This window comes from Halichoerus grypus, chromosome 12, assembly GCF_964656455.1.
Source record: "Halichoerus grypus chromosome 12, mHalGry1.hap1.1, whole genome shotgun sequence".
In the NCBI taxonomy this organism is placed as follows: Eukaryota; Metazoa; Chordata; class Mammalia; order Carnivora; family Phocidae; genus Halichoerus; species Halichoerus grypus.
In genome coordinates, this window is record NC_135723.1 from 39,277,817 (window position 1) to 39,292,211 (window position 14,395).

The window sequence follows — 14,395 nt, forward strand, 5'->3', positions numbered from 1 at the left end:
GGTGCCGTACTTCTCTGACAGAAGAAACTAAGGTAGCCAAGTAGAGTGTCATTGATAAAGTGCTTTACTCTATGTTCTTTAGGTCTAATGCCTTAGGTTGATTGCATTTCTGATTCAAATACGCTTATTCTCACAAGATTTTAGAATTTAGTTATGACAAATCCATTCCACTAATTTTCTTTTCTCTTTCTTTCCTTCTTCTTCTCTTTTTTTAAGATTTTATTTATTTGTCAGAGAGAGAGAGCACAAGCAGGGGGAGCTGCAGGCTTCCCGCTGAGCAGGGAACCCGATGCGGGGCTCGATCCCAGGACGCTGGGATCATGACCTGAGCTGAAGGCAGACGCTTAACGACTGAGCCACCCAGGCGCCCCTCTTTCCTTCCATCTTCTCTTTCTTTCCTTCCTTTCTCTCTCTCTCTTTTTTTTTTCTTTCCTCTTTCCCCCCTCCCTCTTTGTCTTTTTTATTTATAAAACTTTGCCAATATGGGCGTTAGGAGGTAAGCAATGGGTGTTATCTAAAGTAACATAAAGTAGGATTAGTTAAGAAAGACAGTGTGAAGATTAATTTAGTAATTTCTGTCTTCTCTCTACCTTATTATTATTCAGATATTTAATCCAGAAGTTGTTTGGGAACCTAAATTATCTAGGTAATTATTTTGGTACTCTACTGTATTTATTATGTAAATACAGTCACCAAGTGAAACTTTAAGTTTACCCAAAAAAAAGTACAGAATATATACATCGCAAAAATGATTATTGAATATATTCAATAAATTCATGTAGATAAACACACTATGTGCTACTGGAGCATACACGAGAAAGCAAAGGACAATCAGAAATTTCTGGACTTCTATAAAGTACTTATCTTTTATCTAAAAATCAAAATTTTAAGTTGCTCTCAATACTTTTAAAAGGCTATACCCAATTTGAATGTAAAGTGAAGAAAATCTTTACCTCAAATTTTTCTTAGTACTTTGCCATCTATTTGAGAAATGAATTTCAAAAGACTATGTTTACTGTTATAATAAAAATATTTATTATAAAAATGATTACATCTCTCTGTACATAGAGAAAAAAAAACACAATTTATACATCAATAACTTAAGTGGTCCTGAACATTCAGTAACCATCTGCTAGAATCCTAAAGCTCTTCCATAGATTTCACAAATACCAGTGTAGACTATTTCTATTTTATAGAACTCAATTTGCACAGTTTATGTTATTGTGATATTAACATTTCTTCTCTAGTATTTTAAAGATAGTTCACAGTGTTGGGGTTAATTACTTAATCAACTGCTTTAAATCTTTGGTAAATACAAGTATTTACATGCAAATGTTTAAGTTCAGTAAAAACTAAAAAGTCAAATAACCTATTGCAAATAGTTTTGTGTAATCGATAAATGCATGAGCCAGAGTCCCACCATCAAGAAGAGCCACTCTCTAGGACTTCTCATGATAGAGTCTGACATCCACAACAAATCAGTTGAGGCCTCTATGGCCACGACCAGAAGCACCACAATTCTAGGCCACAACAAAATTAAACACGAATGTTAAATTCAACGTATACAAACAGTACTGATTCTTTTACAACGCAGAAAATTCTAGCTTTTTTTTATATCCTGGTTGACACATCAATTTGACATGGATGAGTTTATTATCTCATAAAAGCCCATTATCTCGCAAAAGTGAGAGAACCATTTAAAGAAGCCATTCTGTTCTGAAAGACATCAATTCATCCTCTTGCCAGTAATTTATCTATGAAAATATAGATCATTTCTTGAAATAATTTGTAGGGGAAAAAGCAAGATGCCTGCCCTGTTTCCTTCCGTCCCCGCTTCCTTCCTTCCTCCTTTCCTCCCTCCCTTCGTCTCTTCCTCCCTCCCTCCCTTCCTTCCTTCCTTCCTCCCTTCCTTCTATGAGAGTTATGTACTAGACAGGCCTGTCAACCTGCCTATTATACTTGAAGTCCCCAAAAGTTCCATATGCATTACAACTTTCATTTATCAGCCCTCAGTCTCAATGATTCAAATGAAAGCCTCCTGGCATGAAAACCTCTTACTCCCAGGCTATTTGTTAAAAATGTTCCAAGAAGTCTTTAAATTCTAATGTTCTCGAGCCATTTGATAATTAGGAATCATTTTTAATGTTAATGCAGGAGTGTAGAGAATATAATTACACATATATCAAAAATGTATCTTTTTAAGCCTAGAAAGGGGATGCCATCATTGGATTACCACCATTGCAGGGGAGAGAACAGCCCCTCCTACTGATTTAGCTTCTGAATGCATGATTTCTTTCCCTAACATTGGTTTTTCCAATCTACCATCTCATTTATAAAAAAAAGCAAGGTGAGAGATAGTTTTGGCTATCACTTTGGCAATTCTTCTCCCCCTCCAACCGCCAACATCCTGAATTCAGTGCCTATTTTAAAACTCACCCAAGACTAGGTAGGCACCTGGCAATAAGTGTTCACTTATGACAAGAAGTGTGAACAAGAGAGCAGCATAATGAAGATACGGTATTTATCAGAAGAGGCTTTGTTCTGAGTTTCTACACTGGCCCAATGCCTTGGCTGCAACTTTGAATAAAATGTTTTGATTCATTCCTCCTCATTCAAATAACATACAAAGTAAATGTTATTTAGTCACCAGTTTTCCTCCCTAGAGCACACAGAAATATAGGAAATGTACCTTTACATACATTTCTAATGACATAGCATAAACTAAGCCCCACCCCTTTGATGGCAGGGAGATATTGGCATATTGACACTTGATACGCAATAAATACCAATATCTTATGCCATCAACAGCAGGCCTAAAATATCAGTCTTTGCAAGTGCTAGCTTATATCTTCACTTTGCTCGCATTCCCATCCTTGTTGATATAGACATGGCAAACTGAGGCTTTTCCTGGATTTGATACAAGCTCGTATGTTATGCTAAGTTAAAGAATAATGCCTACATTACACTTTCCTGGGTCAGAGAAACGGGCTTCGTTCCTCTTTGCACCGCTGTTCCGATCAAGGAGTTTTTGTTGCTTTTGTTTGTTTTTGAGGAAACAAGAGTTCACACGCAACCATGCAGGAAGCAGCACTGGCGTAGACCCACTTTGATCCCGTAAAGTGTCCCGAGTGTCCCTCTTCACAGAGCCACTTTCCCCTTCGCCAGGTTCTTTGGTTCCTTGCTTGGGATACACCAGTCGTCAGCCTCGATGCTCATCTGATAATGTTTGAAGGCTGATTTGTTAAAGACTGGGAGTTTTTCTACAGACTCTGAAGATAAAGCCTGCACGAAGAGGGGGGAAGAAAAATCAACTCAAAGTATTCAGGGCATGATTTGTACATGAAGTGATTATTCAAAATAAATCCAGAGGTAAGTATTCAAACATTCAAATATGTTCCTTTAATTGATTCAGTTAATAAGAGCACACCATAGCCCATAGTATGCTAGGCAGTGTATAAAAGTAAAGTAAAAAACAAATATTATTTCTACCCTCTAGGGGCTAAAATAGCATATATACAATTATAAATTGGGGAACAGAATTTGTCTTCAATATTTACACCTGTCCCTTGTTCAGATATTGCTGATGTGACAGAACTGAATAGCAAAGCTATTCTTTCTTTACAAAAACCTTTGCCTCTGTGATAAAGAGTCCTAATCTGATACTATTAATTTATTAAAATCTGATACTATACATCTATCATCTCTTAATCTTTCCCAGTACTTGGAAGACTTTTGTTCATTTAAGAAATGAATACATTAACTATTTTCAGATAGTCAAAAGCCTCTCGGCAAATAATTCCCTTGCACAAAATGGGAGCCTACAAACTTAATGTTTTAGTTACTAATATCTGTAACTACATTTTCAGTCAAAACAGCTGGAAAACAATTAACGAATCAGGACAGTGACCTTAACAAATAAATTGAGGCTTTATCAGAAATAGAAAAAACATGTACCAAGTTTTAAAGTTTAATCAGGAAATGCCAGACATCCCACTGACTGCTTGTGAGCAGTTAGCTTTTCCTTCCCTGGATTTCTAATAAGGTCAGCTTAACGTCTTGAATATCTTGGTATCCGTTGTTTTCTAGGCTGGAACATTATTAGCATGTATTTCCCACGAGTTTAAGTAAAACCAAGGTACAGCTATTCTCACAGATGCCAAAAGGTGTTGGTTTAAAAAATTCACATGAGGATCTCCTCACTTGGAAACTAATATGCATCTTGAGAAACAATTTTGCTTCACTTGAAGCAGGTAGCTTGGCCCCACTTCTAACTGGTAAGTTATCATATTAAATATTATATAGTACAACTACACATACCAAATAGAAAATACAATGACTTATGGTCGTTATTTGCATTAACTCAGTTTGGGGTATTCACTGGGGACCACGGAACTTGGGGCCATAAAAACAGCATTGCTTTCAGAAATATTGTTTCGGGGCGCCTGGGTGGCTCAGTTGGTTGGGCGTCCGACTCTCAATTTCAGTTCAGGTCATGATCTCAGGCTCATGAGATCGAGCCCCGAGTCGGGCTCCACACTCATTGGGGAGTCCACTTGAGATTCTTTCTCTCCCTCTCTTTCTGTCCCTTCCCCTGCTTGCACTCTCTCTTTCTTGCTCTCAAATACACAAATAAATAAAATCTTAAAGAAAATAGAAAAATGATTGTTTCTACTGAATTGAAAGGATACCTTTAAATAGATGATGGCCTCTGTTCCATATCCTGACATAGAGTAGAGATTCAGATCTCCCTGAAAGTACTTGGCATAGAGACGAGAAATTGGCAAGCCGTAACCAAAACCAGCCTAGAGGGAAAAGATCAGTTATTGGCAAAGCAATGGACATGCTCATTGAAATACAAAACATAGGAAGGAGTTATTATCCTCCCTGCTACTGATGTTCTAGAACCCAGATAAGTATTTTCTGCTTCCAAGCTGAGACCTCTCGTGAATTGTTTCACCGTCTTCAGCTTGCTTTCTCATGCTTTCTCCTATCCCCCATGCCCAATTTAACTAAATTGACTGACTTGCCTAAATACTTCCTTGTAATCCTTGCTTTACATTTAGAACTAGGTGGCTGGGATGAACTTAGCCTTTTAATCGGTCTTACCAAAGGAGCATTCCGGGAATTATCCATCACGGGCGTTGGCGCGGTGGAGTATGTGTAACTGAAGAGGCGGTCAATGATCCTCAGGGGAACGCCACCTCCTCTGTCCGAAATCTTAAATAAACAAACAAACCAAAGCTATGCATTAAAAACAAGGTGCATTTGTCGATCTAAAAATGTTTTCCCTTTATTTAAAAGTCACCCGGTGTAAATGACCTTGATCTGTGGCTCAAAGCAGAGCACTTTATGATTACTGACACTTTTTTAGTTCTCTCAAGAGAGACTCAAAAGAACAGAGAATGGTTACCTTAATTGTAAGATCTTCTTTTCCCAAGACAACAATCACTTCAATTGGTGTAAGGGAAGGCCAATTTTCCTGGTGTTCAACTGTTGCTCTCATCGCATTCTAAAGAAATCAAAACCATACAGAATTCAATGGCAGAAGAATGAGAAACAATAAATAACTGTTTTTTATGTTTAAAATAAAAGCAGCACAGAGGGTAATTCAAAGTTCCTATTTTTTTTTTAAGTTAGTAGTAAAATAGCTCTGTAAATAGCCATTTATGAATGTGTCATGCAGGATGTATAATGAAAAATATTCATTTACCATGTAATATAGCTCCTGGGAGTAGTGTCTAATGGAAAAACAATTCTGCTAGCTGTCAAGTTCTTATTTGTAAGCTTAATTTAAATGTAGAAATTGGTTTTTATAGTCCATTTCCTGGCTCTCTCTTTTCTGTCTTTCCATTACATTTTACATCCAAGCACCAAAGACTATTACATAACAAATGAACAGTGAATCATTGAACCAATTTATTGGCTTTTATAAAACTTGCTGGGAAAGGTTGTTACTATTTAAAAGGATAGTAAATAATTCTAAATTAAATTTCAATTTGCATTTGATTATCATCTTAACTTTTACCAGTGATGGCAAAAAAACTCTAGGAGTTGGACCATTCAATTTAAAAATAAATGAAATCAACGAAAAAAGTATCTTTTGTCCTTTTACAGAGAAGAAACTCAAACAAGTTTGCAGACAACTGGATGAATCTCATACAGATAAAAGTTTTGGTTTATGTCACCCGTTTTCCTCTCTAACCTTCTTGTGGTACATTATCTGCTTTCTGGTTTCTATATGATACTAAGTTCTAATCATCAGCTGAAGTAAAAGAAAATGGATCAGATGTCTGTAGTACAATCAATACCTCATTGCACTAACATTAGAATAAGGTAGGAAACAGTAAGTTCTGAGAAAAGCTAAATCGGAATTAGTAGCAAATTTCAGTTTTTTTAGGCTTCCTCCTCCAGGAGTCCAGGAGACTCTTGGAAAGCATCACAAAGCTTCAGGTGTTTTTTTCTATCTTTTTTGGTGTAAGTACAGTTTTAGTTTGGTCTTAGAACCTGGGGCAGGATTTGATTCTTGGTACCTGGCTACGCCAGACCAGTAACATTCACATCCTTGGTAAGCTTGTTAGAAATGCAAATTCTCAGACGTACAGAATCAAAATCTCTGGGCCAGAGCCTAAGAACCTATGTTTTAAGAAGCCCTCCAGGTGATTCCAATGCATACTAAGTTTGAGAAGCACTGTCCTACAGTCTTGCTATGGAAAGTGTGGAGTGTGGACCAGCAGCAGCACCTGCCAGCTTATTATGAATTCTAAACCCCACCCTAGTCCCACTGAACCAGAATTTTAACAAAATCCCAGATGACTCACATGCACATTAAAGTTGGTCATGGAGGGAACTGACTGCCTTCTGAGTATATTTTAGACTCAGGTTGGAACCCTGCCTACTACCTGCAGTAGCTCTGGACCTGAACGTCTGGATTCGGAGTTGGACCATCCTGCTGGGGTGGAGGTAACAAGGCCCCATTCACTGTAGCATTCACCCCCTGACCTTCCTTAACAAATGCATGAATGACTAGTGCTTTGTTGGACACTTGAAAAAATAATAAGAACAGGGAGCACGAAGGCATCGTGAATCATATTGCGCGTTCTCCAATATGTGTGGATGCTCTCATGAACCGCATGTGCCCTTTCCAACGCTAACTGTGGCTTCTTTCTGTTAGGAGCCCTGAAGCATGTTTGGGAGAAGATAGCGAGGCTCCCACTTAGTGGGAAGCGATAAAGGAAATAAAAAGGTAACCTGTGAATTAAAAACAAAACAAAATTGCAATTATTTTTGAAGTGTCATACCTTGAATAGTTCAAACAGCATATGATGAAGATGAGAAGGTACATACACAATGTGAATTGGTTGGCCTGGCGATTTTCCTAGAAAAAAATTAAACTCATTTAGAACTGGTAAACAAGTATTTCATTAAAACAAACTTCCGTATCTATTTGATTAACAGAGACTCCTTATTCCCAAGATTAGAATACTCCCCATCTTCCTTTACTCTGAAATTCTACCCTAGAACCTTCCCTCTTAAACAGTAAACACAACTGGCTTATTTTCAAAATACTATTACAGCTGCTGCCTTGTGCTCTATGATTAATTTTTGCATTTCTCTACAAATGTATAAGGTCAGATGAAGTGCATGACAAGGGTGCTATAAATTAGGTTATGTGGATTATTTGTTTTGTACTGGGCTATTTCAGAGTTAAAATCATACATTTTAAGAAAGAAAAAAAATTCATGTATCCATAGTATAATACTGAAATGAACATTAGCTATAATTTTCATATTTTATGGGGAAATAACACATTTGATTATTCTTGATTTTTATCAGCCAAACATTAAATCTTACAGGCTAAATATGCTTACATTTCACTGAGAAGCGAAAGAAAACAGAGAAACAAAAACCTCATAATACTGTTTGAGAAGAAAAATAAAAGAATTATTCTTTGGTGTCCCAGGCCTTGGCAAAGTTTGAATCAGAAAACAGAAGGTCTGGCACAATTCCCTCTTTATTTTATCAAACAGTTCAAGCAGTTTAGCTACACATATTATGCAACAATGCTGTTAATGCTTAGAGATATTTTTCGATCTTTATTTGTATTCCTATTTTTAAATTAGCAATCGATTACATGTACATATCCCCAGTCCATGAGTTACGGTACTTTTAATTTGAGCAACTTAATTTTAACTGTCCTGCTCTGAGAAACACTATGGGACAAGATAAAAACAGTGCCTTGCATTCATCATAATATCATTTCAATGTGGGAAGACCCTCTCTTTTCAGGCACCCTGGAGCTGAAGCCACTGAGGGATGCTCTGCATCCACAACAGTGGTGTCTACTTACAGTGCAATTAAAACTTTTTTTTTTTTGTAATTTAAAAACATTTTCAAAAGAACATTTAACATGAGATCTACCTTCTTAAATATCTAAGTGTACAATATAGTATTGTTAACCGTAGGCATGATGTTGTACAGCAAATTTCCAGAATTTATTCATCTTGCATAACTGCAATTTTATATCCATTAACTAGCAACTCCCCATGTACCCCAGCTCCCAGCCTCTGGCAGCCACCGTTCTACTTTCTGCCTCTTTGAATTTAACTATTTTACATACTTCAGATGAGTGGAATCACACAGTATTTGTCCCACGACTGGCTTATTTCTTACAGTACAATTTAAAGTGTTTTTGTTTCCAGGTCTTATGAGTAACTTCTCCAGGAGGATATTCCTGCTACCAAGTGGTTCCTCTTACTTCCGGCTTCCCTGCCCCATATTCTGCAATAAGCTATCTTTCTTTGATCTAAGACTGGAACTAGGTTGCTACTCTAAATCTTAAATTACTTGCTCAAACCATTCTTCTTTATGAATCATCATTAGCGACTGAATATGCTCAGTTGGAACTTTCCAATTGAGATGAAGAGAACTTTGGCTTCAAAAAAGAAGTGTACAAATTCTAGACAAGTTCAGAAGGGAGAAAAAGAACACAGAAGTTGCTTTGTATTTATAAGAAGTAATCATACTGGGAGAACAGTGAATTTCCTATAGATTAAAATATGTTTTATTTGTAGCTTACCATTCACTTGTGTGAGCTTTAATTCTGGAGATGTTAAATAATACTGGTCACAAAGCATCTTTGAACACTCAAAGGCATCTGAAATAGAAGGTTTTTTTCAAAATGATGAAATGAATTTATGCCAAGTAAAATTTTCATGTGATCTTCAGTGTGTGTACTACCCTTATTCTAGAATATTCATTAAAGTACAGGTTTATATATATATGAAAAAATACCTCTTTAATGTTTTATGGAAGAATTAAGACAGTGTTGAAGTTATAGCTGTGGCAATAGGAATATGCACACTTCAGAGACTGAACATAATATATAAGAATATGGCATATTAGCCATTACTGTTTGGATTTTTATAATTTTATTAATGATTTTATTAAACCCCTGACTCAAAAGCAAAGGACCTTCATGACAGTATTTATAAAAATATAAATAGAACATTCCGAATAACAAAGTCACCTCAACTATAGATAAGTCAATCATATAGTGTGTATTTTCAATAAGGGAAATGCAGAAATCTAGAAATTACCTTGGACCACGGCTGCCACATCACAGTTTGGATCAATGCTTCCAATGTGAGTTGGGTCTCCTGTCTGTGAGTCACTAAATATAAGAACTGTTGAAAAATAAAAACAAAAGATGTTGTTATAAAAATCTGGATAATCATGATTAAAATTCTTCTTTCCTAGTCTTACAGGCAGAAACTATCAGTTGCTCTGAAAGAAAATGTTCAATCGTAGTTTTAATTGAGCCCCTGAAGAATGAAACATCTGGGTGGGGTACGGCTTATATTCTACACCCTTCTCAGTATATGATGACCATGATGAGCTAACTTACTATGCTGGTTCATCAGCATCCGGGTAGAAATACGGTTCATGTAAAATCGATCCAAGAAATACTGAAGATTTTGATTGGTGACTGGGTCAACTGTACAGCCATCTTTATATTCTATGACTCCTTGTGCCATGGTCGGAACTACATTGTAGTGTCTATCTCGAACTTTGATGAGAGTATCTATAAAACTAAGCCAAAACACATTTACAGTTACTGAAAGTTCAAGTAAGTTTCATTCACTTGTATCCCTTAGATTACTTCAAAGAAGGCTAAAGTTTATTTTAAGTAACCATCTAAAGAAATCAAATGATAAAATGTTTGGATGAAGCTTTATTAAGGTTCTCACTTACAGATTCTTCAACTACAATAGAGGGGATGGTATCACAAACAGATTTTTTTTTCCTTCTAGCTTAATGTAAAAATACCAGCTTTCTAACTGGTGAATTCATTCTGGGAATTCATTAAGCCTTCTCTTTAAAAAATAATAATTAAAAAATAATTAATATTAAAGAGAATTCTAGAGTGCCATTGTGGAAAAAACCTTCAAGATTTCTTCTTGGATTTATAAAAAGATTCTTCTTTCCTAGTCTTACAGGCAGAAACTATCAGTTACTCTGAAAGAAAATGTTCAATCGCCAGTGACAATGACATGTATTAATATTATGTAATAGTAAATCCACCTGTGAATCTAATCATCAGACTAAATTTATAGGAAAAAATAGATTTCCTTAAAAATAAACAGTTCCCTGCACTTGTTCGTACTCAGCCTCATTTTCAATGCCATCATTCCTTATCGCTTTTAAAAAACCAACAAGTCAAAACTTGTCATTTGTAAGGGGGAGGTTATTTTTTATTCAAAGTTGTAGCTCCTTTAATTTATGTCTAAAAGAAATCGTCGAAGTATGTCTGGAAACAATCAAGAGTTTTAGAAACGTATTCTTTTTTTTTTTAATTTTATTTTACTAGGTTATGCTAATCAGTATACAATACATCATTAGTTTTTGATGTGGTGATCCACGATTCATTGTTCTCGTGTAACACCCAGTGCTCCATGCAGTACGTGCCCTCCCATTAGAAAGGTATTCTAATGCATAGAACTTACTCTGATAATGCTTTCTGGTCCTCTGGGCTTTTCTCATGGAATTCCACCAAATCCATCAGGCTCTGGATATACCTATAAAGTGACAGGTGTGCTTTAAGTTTTAAAGTTGAATAGGCAGATACAAGTGGCTAAATCATTTCAAAATGACTGCAAAAGAGAAAGTATTATGTTTAAAGTGAAAACTTTCCTTCAAGACACCTGGAAAACACTATATCTAAAAAAACCAAAAAAACCAAAAAACCAACGAAGCTACGACTTTAACCCTCACCTTTCTAACTTAAAATTTGTATTTCTTTAATCATTCCAGATCGGTAGTCAGTTTTTTGTTTTATCTGGCAAATGTTTTCTTTTTTTATAGCATTTGGAAATAACTTTTTAAGGAAGGCTTCCTATTTTTTCCTACTATATTCATTCATAGGTGAGTAGAAGTCGTGAAAGCGGCAGTAAATACTATGGATGATGTGTTTCAGATTATAATTGTTTAATATGTGTTTCAGATTGTAAATGTTTAATAATATATATATTTATAATTTGTATTTATAATATATAATATTTATATAACTATAATACTTATATATCGTATATTTATATTTATAATATATGTAATTATATAATACATATTTACAGTATTTTTAATATGTATATATTTCTTAAATCAATAAACAAAAAGCTGTGTAGTCAGTGGATTAGGGTGAGGCTCTGGTGTATGTCTGCCTCAGTGCATACCGCGGTCCTATTCTCTGAAAATCTGTTCCTTTGGGTGATCTACCCTCTCCAAGCCTCAGTATCCTTATCTGTAAAATGAGATGATAATAACTGACAATTATTAAGTGCTGGCTGTGTGCCAGGTACTGTTTCAAGTACTTTTATTATGGATTAGCTCATGTAATTTCACTCACATAACCCTTTGAAGCATATACTTTGTTTTCCTCAGTAACAGACAGGGGAATTGAGGCATAGAGAATTAAAGATACTTGCCAAGAATTCCACAACTAGGAAGAGGCAAAGGCAGGATCTGAACCCAAAGCCTGCTGTTAATTGGTTTCTAAGTAACAAAGATTAGATCCTCTAAATAGTAGTCCTTCTGTCTATTTCTAGGATAGCATTCCATGTGCAATGTCAAATTCTGTCTTTTATTATTTAAAATACAATTATATTGTGAAAGTATGTACTTTTTCAGGGCAAGATGTCTGTAGCTTTATAACTGTCCTTATGATAACTTAACCTAAATAACTAAAAACATCTTTACATCTTTCAAAAATATTTACTGTTCAGGCCACCCGTTTTCCAATTATGATGCTAACATATTATAAGAATTCATACTCAGATACTAGTCTTAAAAATAGAGACTGTTTCAGAATGATTCACCACTTACCAGCTTTTAACTAATCGCACTGAAGAAGTATTGACTAATCGATCAGGGAGGATATCAATTTCCTTCAGGATATTGGCTAGCCTCACAGGCAATTCTTGTCTCAAAAATGCAAAAGAAGTTCTTTCACACGCATTTTCTGAACCTGTAATAAATAACTTTTATTTAGCTTTGGGGAAAAAGTAGCTCTAAATGATACATTTGAATAGTATTAACTAACCAATATTGAACACACACACATATCATAAAATTATAGTTTCACCCTCAGTTGGGTTACTATTTATAGTAAGAAGTAGTATCTCCTTCTTCATTGTCTTTTTCTTTACTTTCTTTTTTTAAAAAATGACCAATATGAGAATTGTTGTTTTCTTTTTTTGGAAGAGGATTCACTTCCATGAAGTCAAAATATCCCATAGCTCAGTCAACATCACAATGTCAACCTGACAACATCGTTCAGAAAGTTCTAGATATGAAATTGGAGTAGAGGGATAAAAGGGTGGGTAGGAGTGCTGATGTTTCCACATTAGTGATAAATAATACCACAACTAAATCCTTGAAATTTTCCTTATAAGATCACTGCAGAAAGTTTGTAAACAGTTTTGGCAGTAATGCAAATATATGGAAAACCATTATGATAAAGAGACAAAACTGTTAGCAATGCAGAGAGATAAAGGTGGCTAAGGGATAAAATCTGAATTAATTTGAGGCTACTTTGTAACATTAGGAATCCTCCCCCAAAAGTATTATGCTGTGAAGGAGGGTTTTAAAGTTTTTTAAATCATTGTTAAGTAGTGAGAGAAAGCAGTAAGTATTTTGACTGGAAGCTTTGGACGGAAAGATGAGCTCAAACCATCCAGCATCAGCGGGTCAGCAAGTGGCCTTGACCTGTAGGCACAAACTGTCAGAAATAAGGCAGATCTAGGAAAGGGCAAAGAGCACTGGCGTCGAGGATCCAAGGTTCAGCAGGAGAGCAGACTCCAGTTACTTTAAGCAACGAGCTCTGCTCTCCCTGCACAAAGGCTGAAAGTTAAGGAAGCTCCCCAACCCCAGCGCCCCCACCCGGCCCTACTTCCCAGCTCACCAAAGTCCAGGAGCTGCTTTATGGACAGCGGGGACGGGCTGTAGCGTGAAAAATGCTCGACCTCGCGGGGCACCAGGCCGGCGCTGCTCAGCGAGCCGGCGCCGCGCATCACGAAGCGGGCCGCCTTCATCTTGATGCGCCCCCTGCCCGCAAGCGCTTGGGGCTGGCTTGAGGGACGAAGGCAGAGGAAAGCAGAACCTGGGACCGAGGAGGGGGCGGTGCGCGTCTAGGCAAGGAGGGCAGGTGGGCTGGCTCGTGCACCCGGCCTGGGCTGAGATTCTGGGGTGCTTCCGAGTGGAGGAGGGCGGCAGTAAGTGTGAAGAGCCGCGAGGGGCTGGAGACTCAAGTTCCCGTCTGGCCACCACCCGCCGCCTCCCGCCGTTTTATTTGTTTCCCCGCACGCTCCCCCCCCAACTCCAAAGGGGAGGAGTCACTGGGACTTAGAAACGCGTCCAGAACTGGGGCCGCGCCAATCAGCTCAGATAAAGAACTTTGGGCCCCGCCCCCCGGCGCGTGATCCCGTCGGTGGAAAGACCCGGCACCAGTGCCGGGGGCTGTGAGTAAGGAGGAAGGTGAAGCGGGCATCTGGAGGTACTTGGGCTCAAGATCAGTCACTTGGGACAGAGTCCCGGATCGCGTGGGCTGGGGGCCCGCCCAGACTCGTCCTTGTTTACAAGTGAGAGACTGTCTCAATGTCACGCATTCCTGACCAGAAACTATTTCCAAGAATCTGAGCTCCGGGATGTCATTGGTTCTTGCTCAGAACGGGCTTTTACAGTAGCCAATCAGCTGCATTCAAAAGTATGAGCTTCTCTGCCATTGGACAGTGAAAGAAATAAATAGCCTCAAGACTGCTTCTAGTCTTTTCTCCAGGAGCGAACAGTACAAGTCAGGAGCTGAAAGTTCCTTTTGGTGAGACTTAGGCTTGAGTAACTTCCC

General features: G+C 37.4%; 1 protein-coding gene across 1 annotated transcript; it reads right to left on the reverse strand.

Moving 5' to 3' along the window:
* Positions 1 to 1,011: 1,011 nt before the first annotated feature.
* On the reverse strand, positions 1,012 to 13,837 carry PDK4 (pyruvate dehydrogenase kinase 4). The gene is made up of 11 exons (XM_036115684.2): positions 13,457 to 13,837; positions 12,379 to 12,520; positions 11,004 to 11,075; positions 9,905 to 10,089; positions 9,597 to 9,683; positions 9,077 to 9,154; positions 7,299 to 7,375; positions 5,411 to 5,509; positions 5,107 to 5,217; positions 4,689 to 4,802; positions 1,012 to 3,282 (listed from the first exon to the last, which is right to left on the reverse strand). Exons 1-11 carry the CDS (start codon positions 13,584 to 13,586, stop codon positions 3,139 to 3,141), a joined length of 1,239 nt encoding a protein of 412 aa, XP_035971577.1. The 5' UTR covers positions 13,587 to 13,837; the 3' UTR covers positions 1,012 to 3,138.
* Between the last annotated feature and the right edge of the window lie 558 nt (positions 13,838 to 14,395).

Coding starts and splice junctions, on each gene's coding strand:
- PDK4 (XM_036115684.2), bottom strand. CDS start 13,586: ATGAAGGCGGCCCGCTTCGTGATGCGCGGCGCCGGCTCGCTGAGCAGC. Junction 7,376..9,076: donor AAAGCTCACACAAGTGAATG/GTAAGCTACAAA, acceptor ATTTTTTTCTAG/GAAAATCGCCAGGCCAACCA. Junction 4,803..5,106: donor ATTCCCGGAATGCTCCTTTG/GTAAGACCGATT, acceptor TTTTCCCTCTAG/GCTGGTTTTGGTTACGGCTT.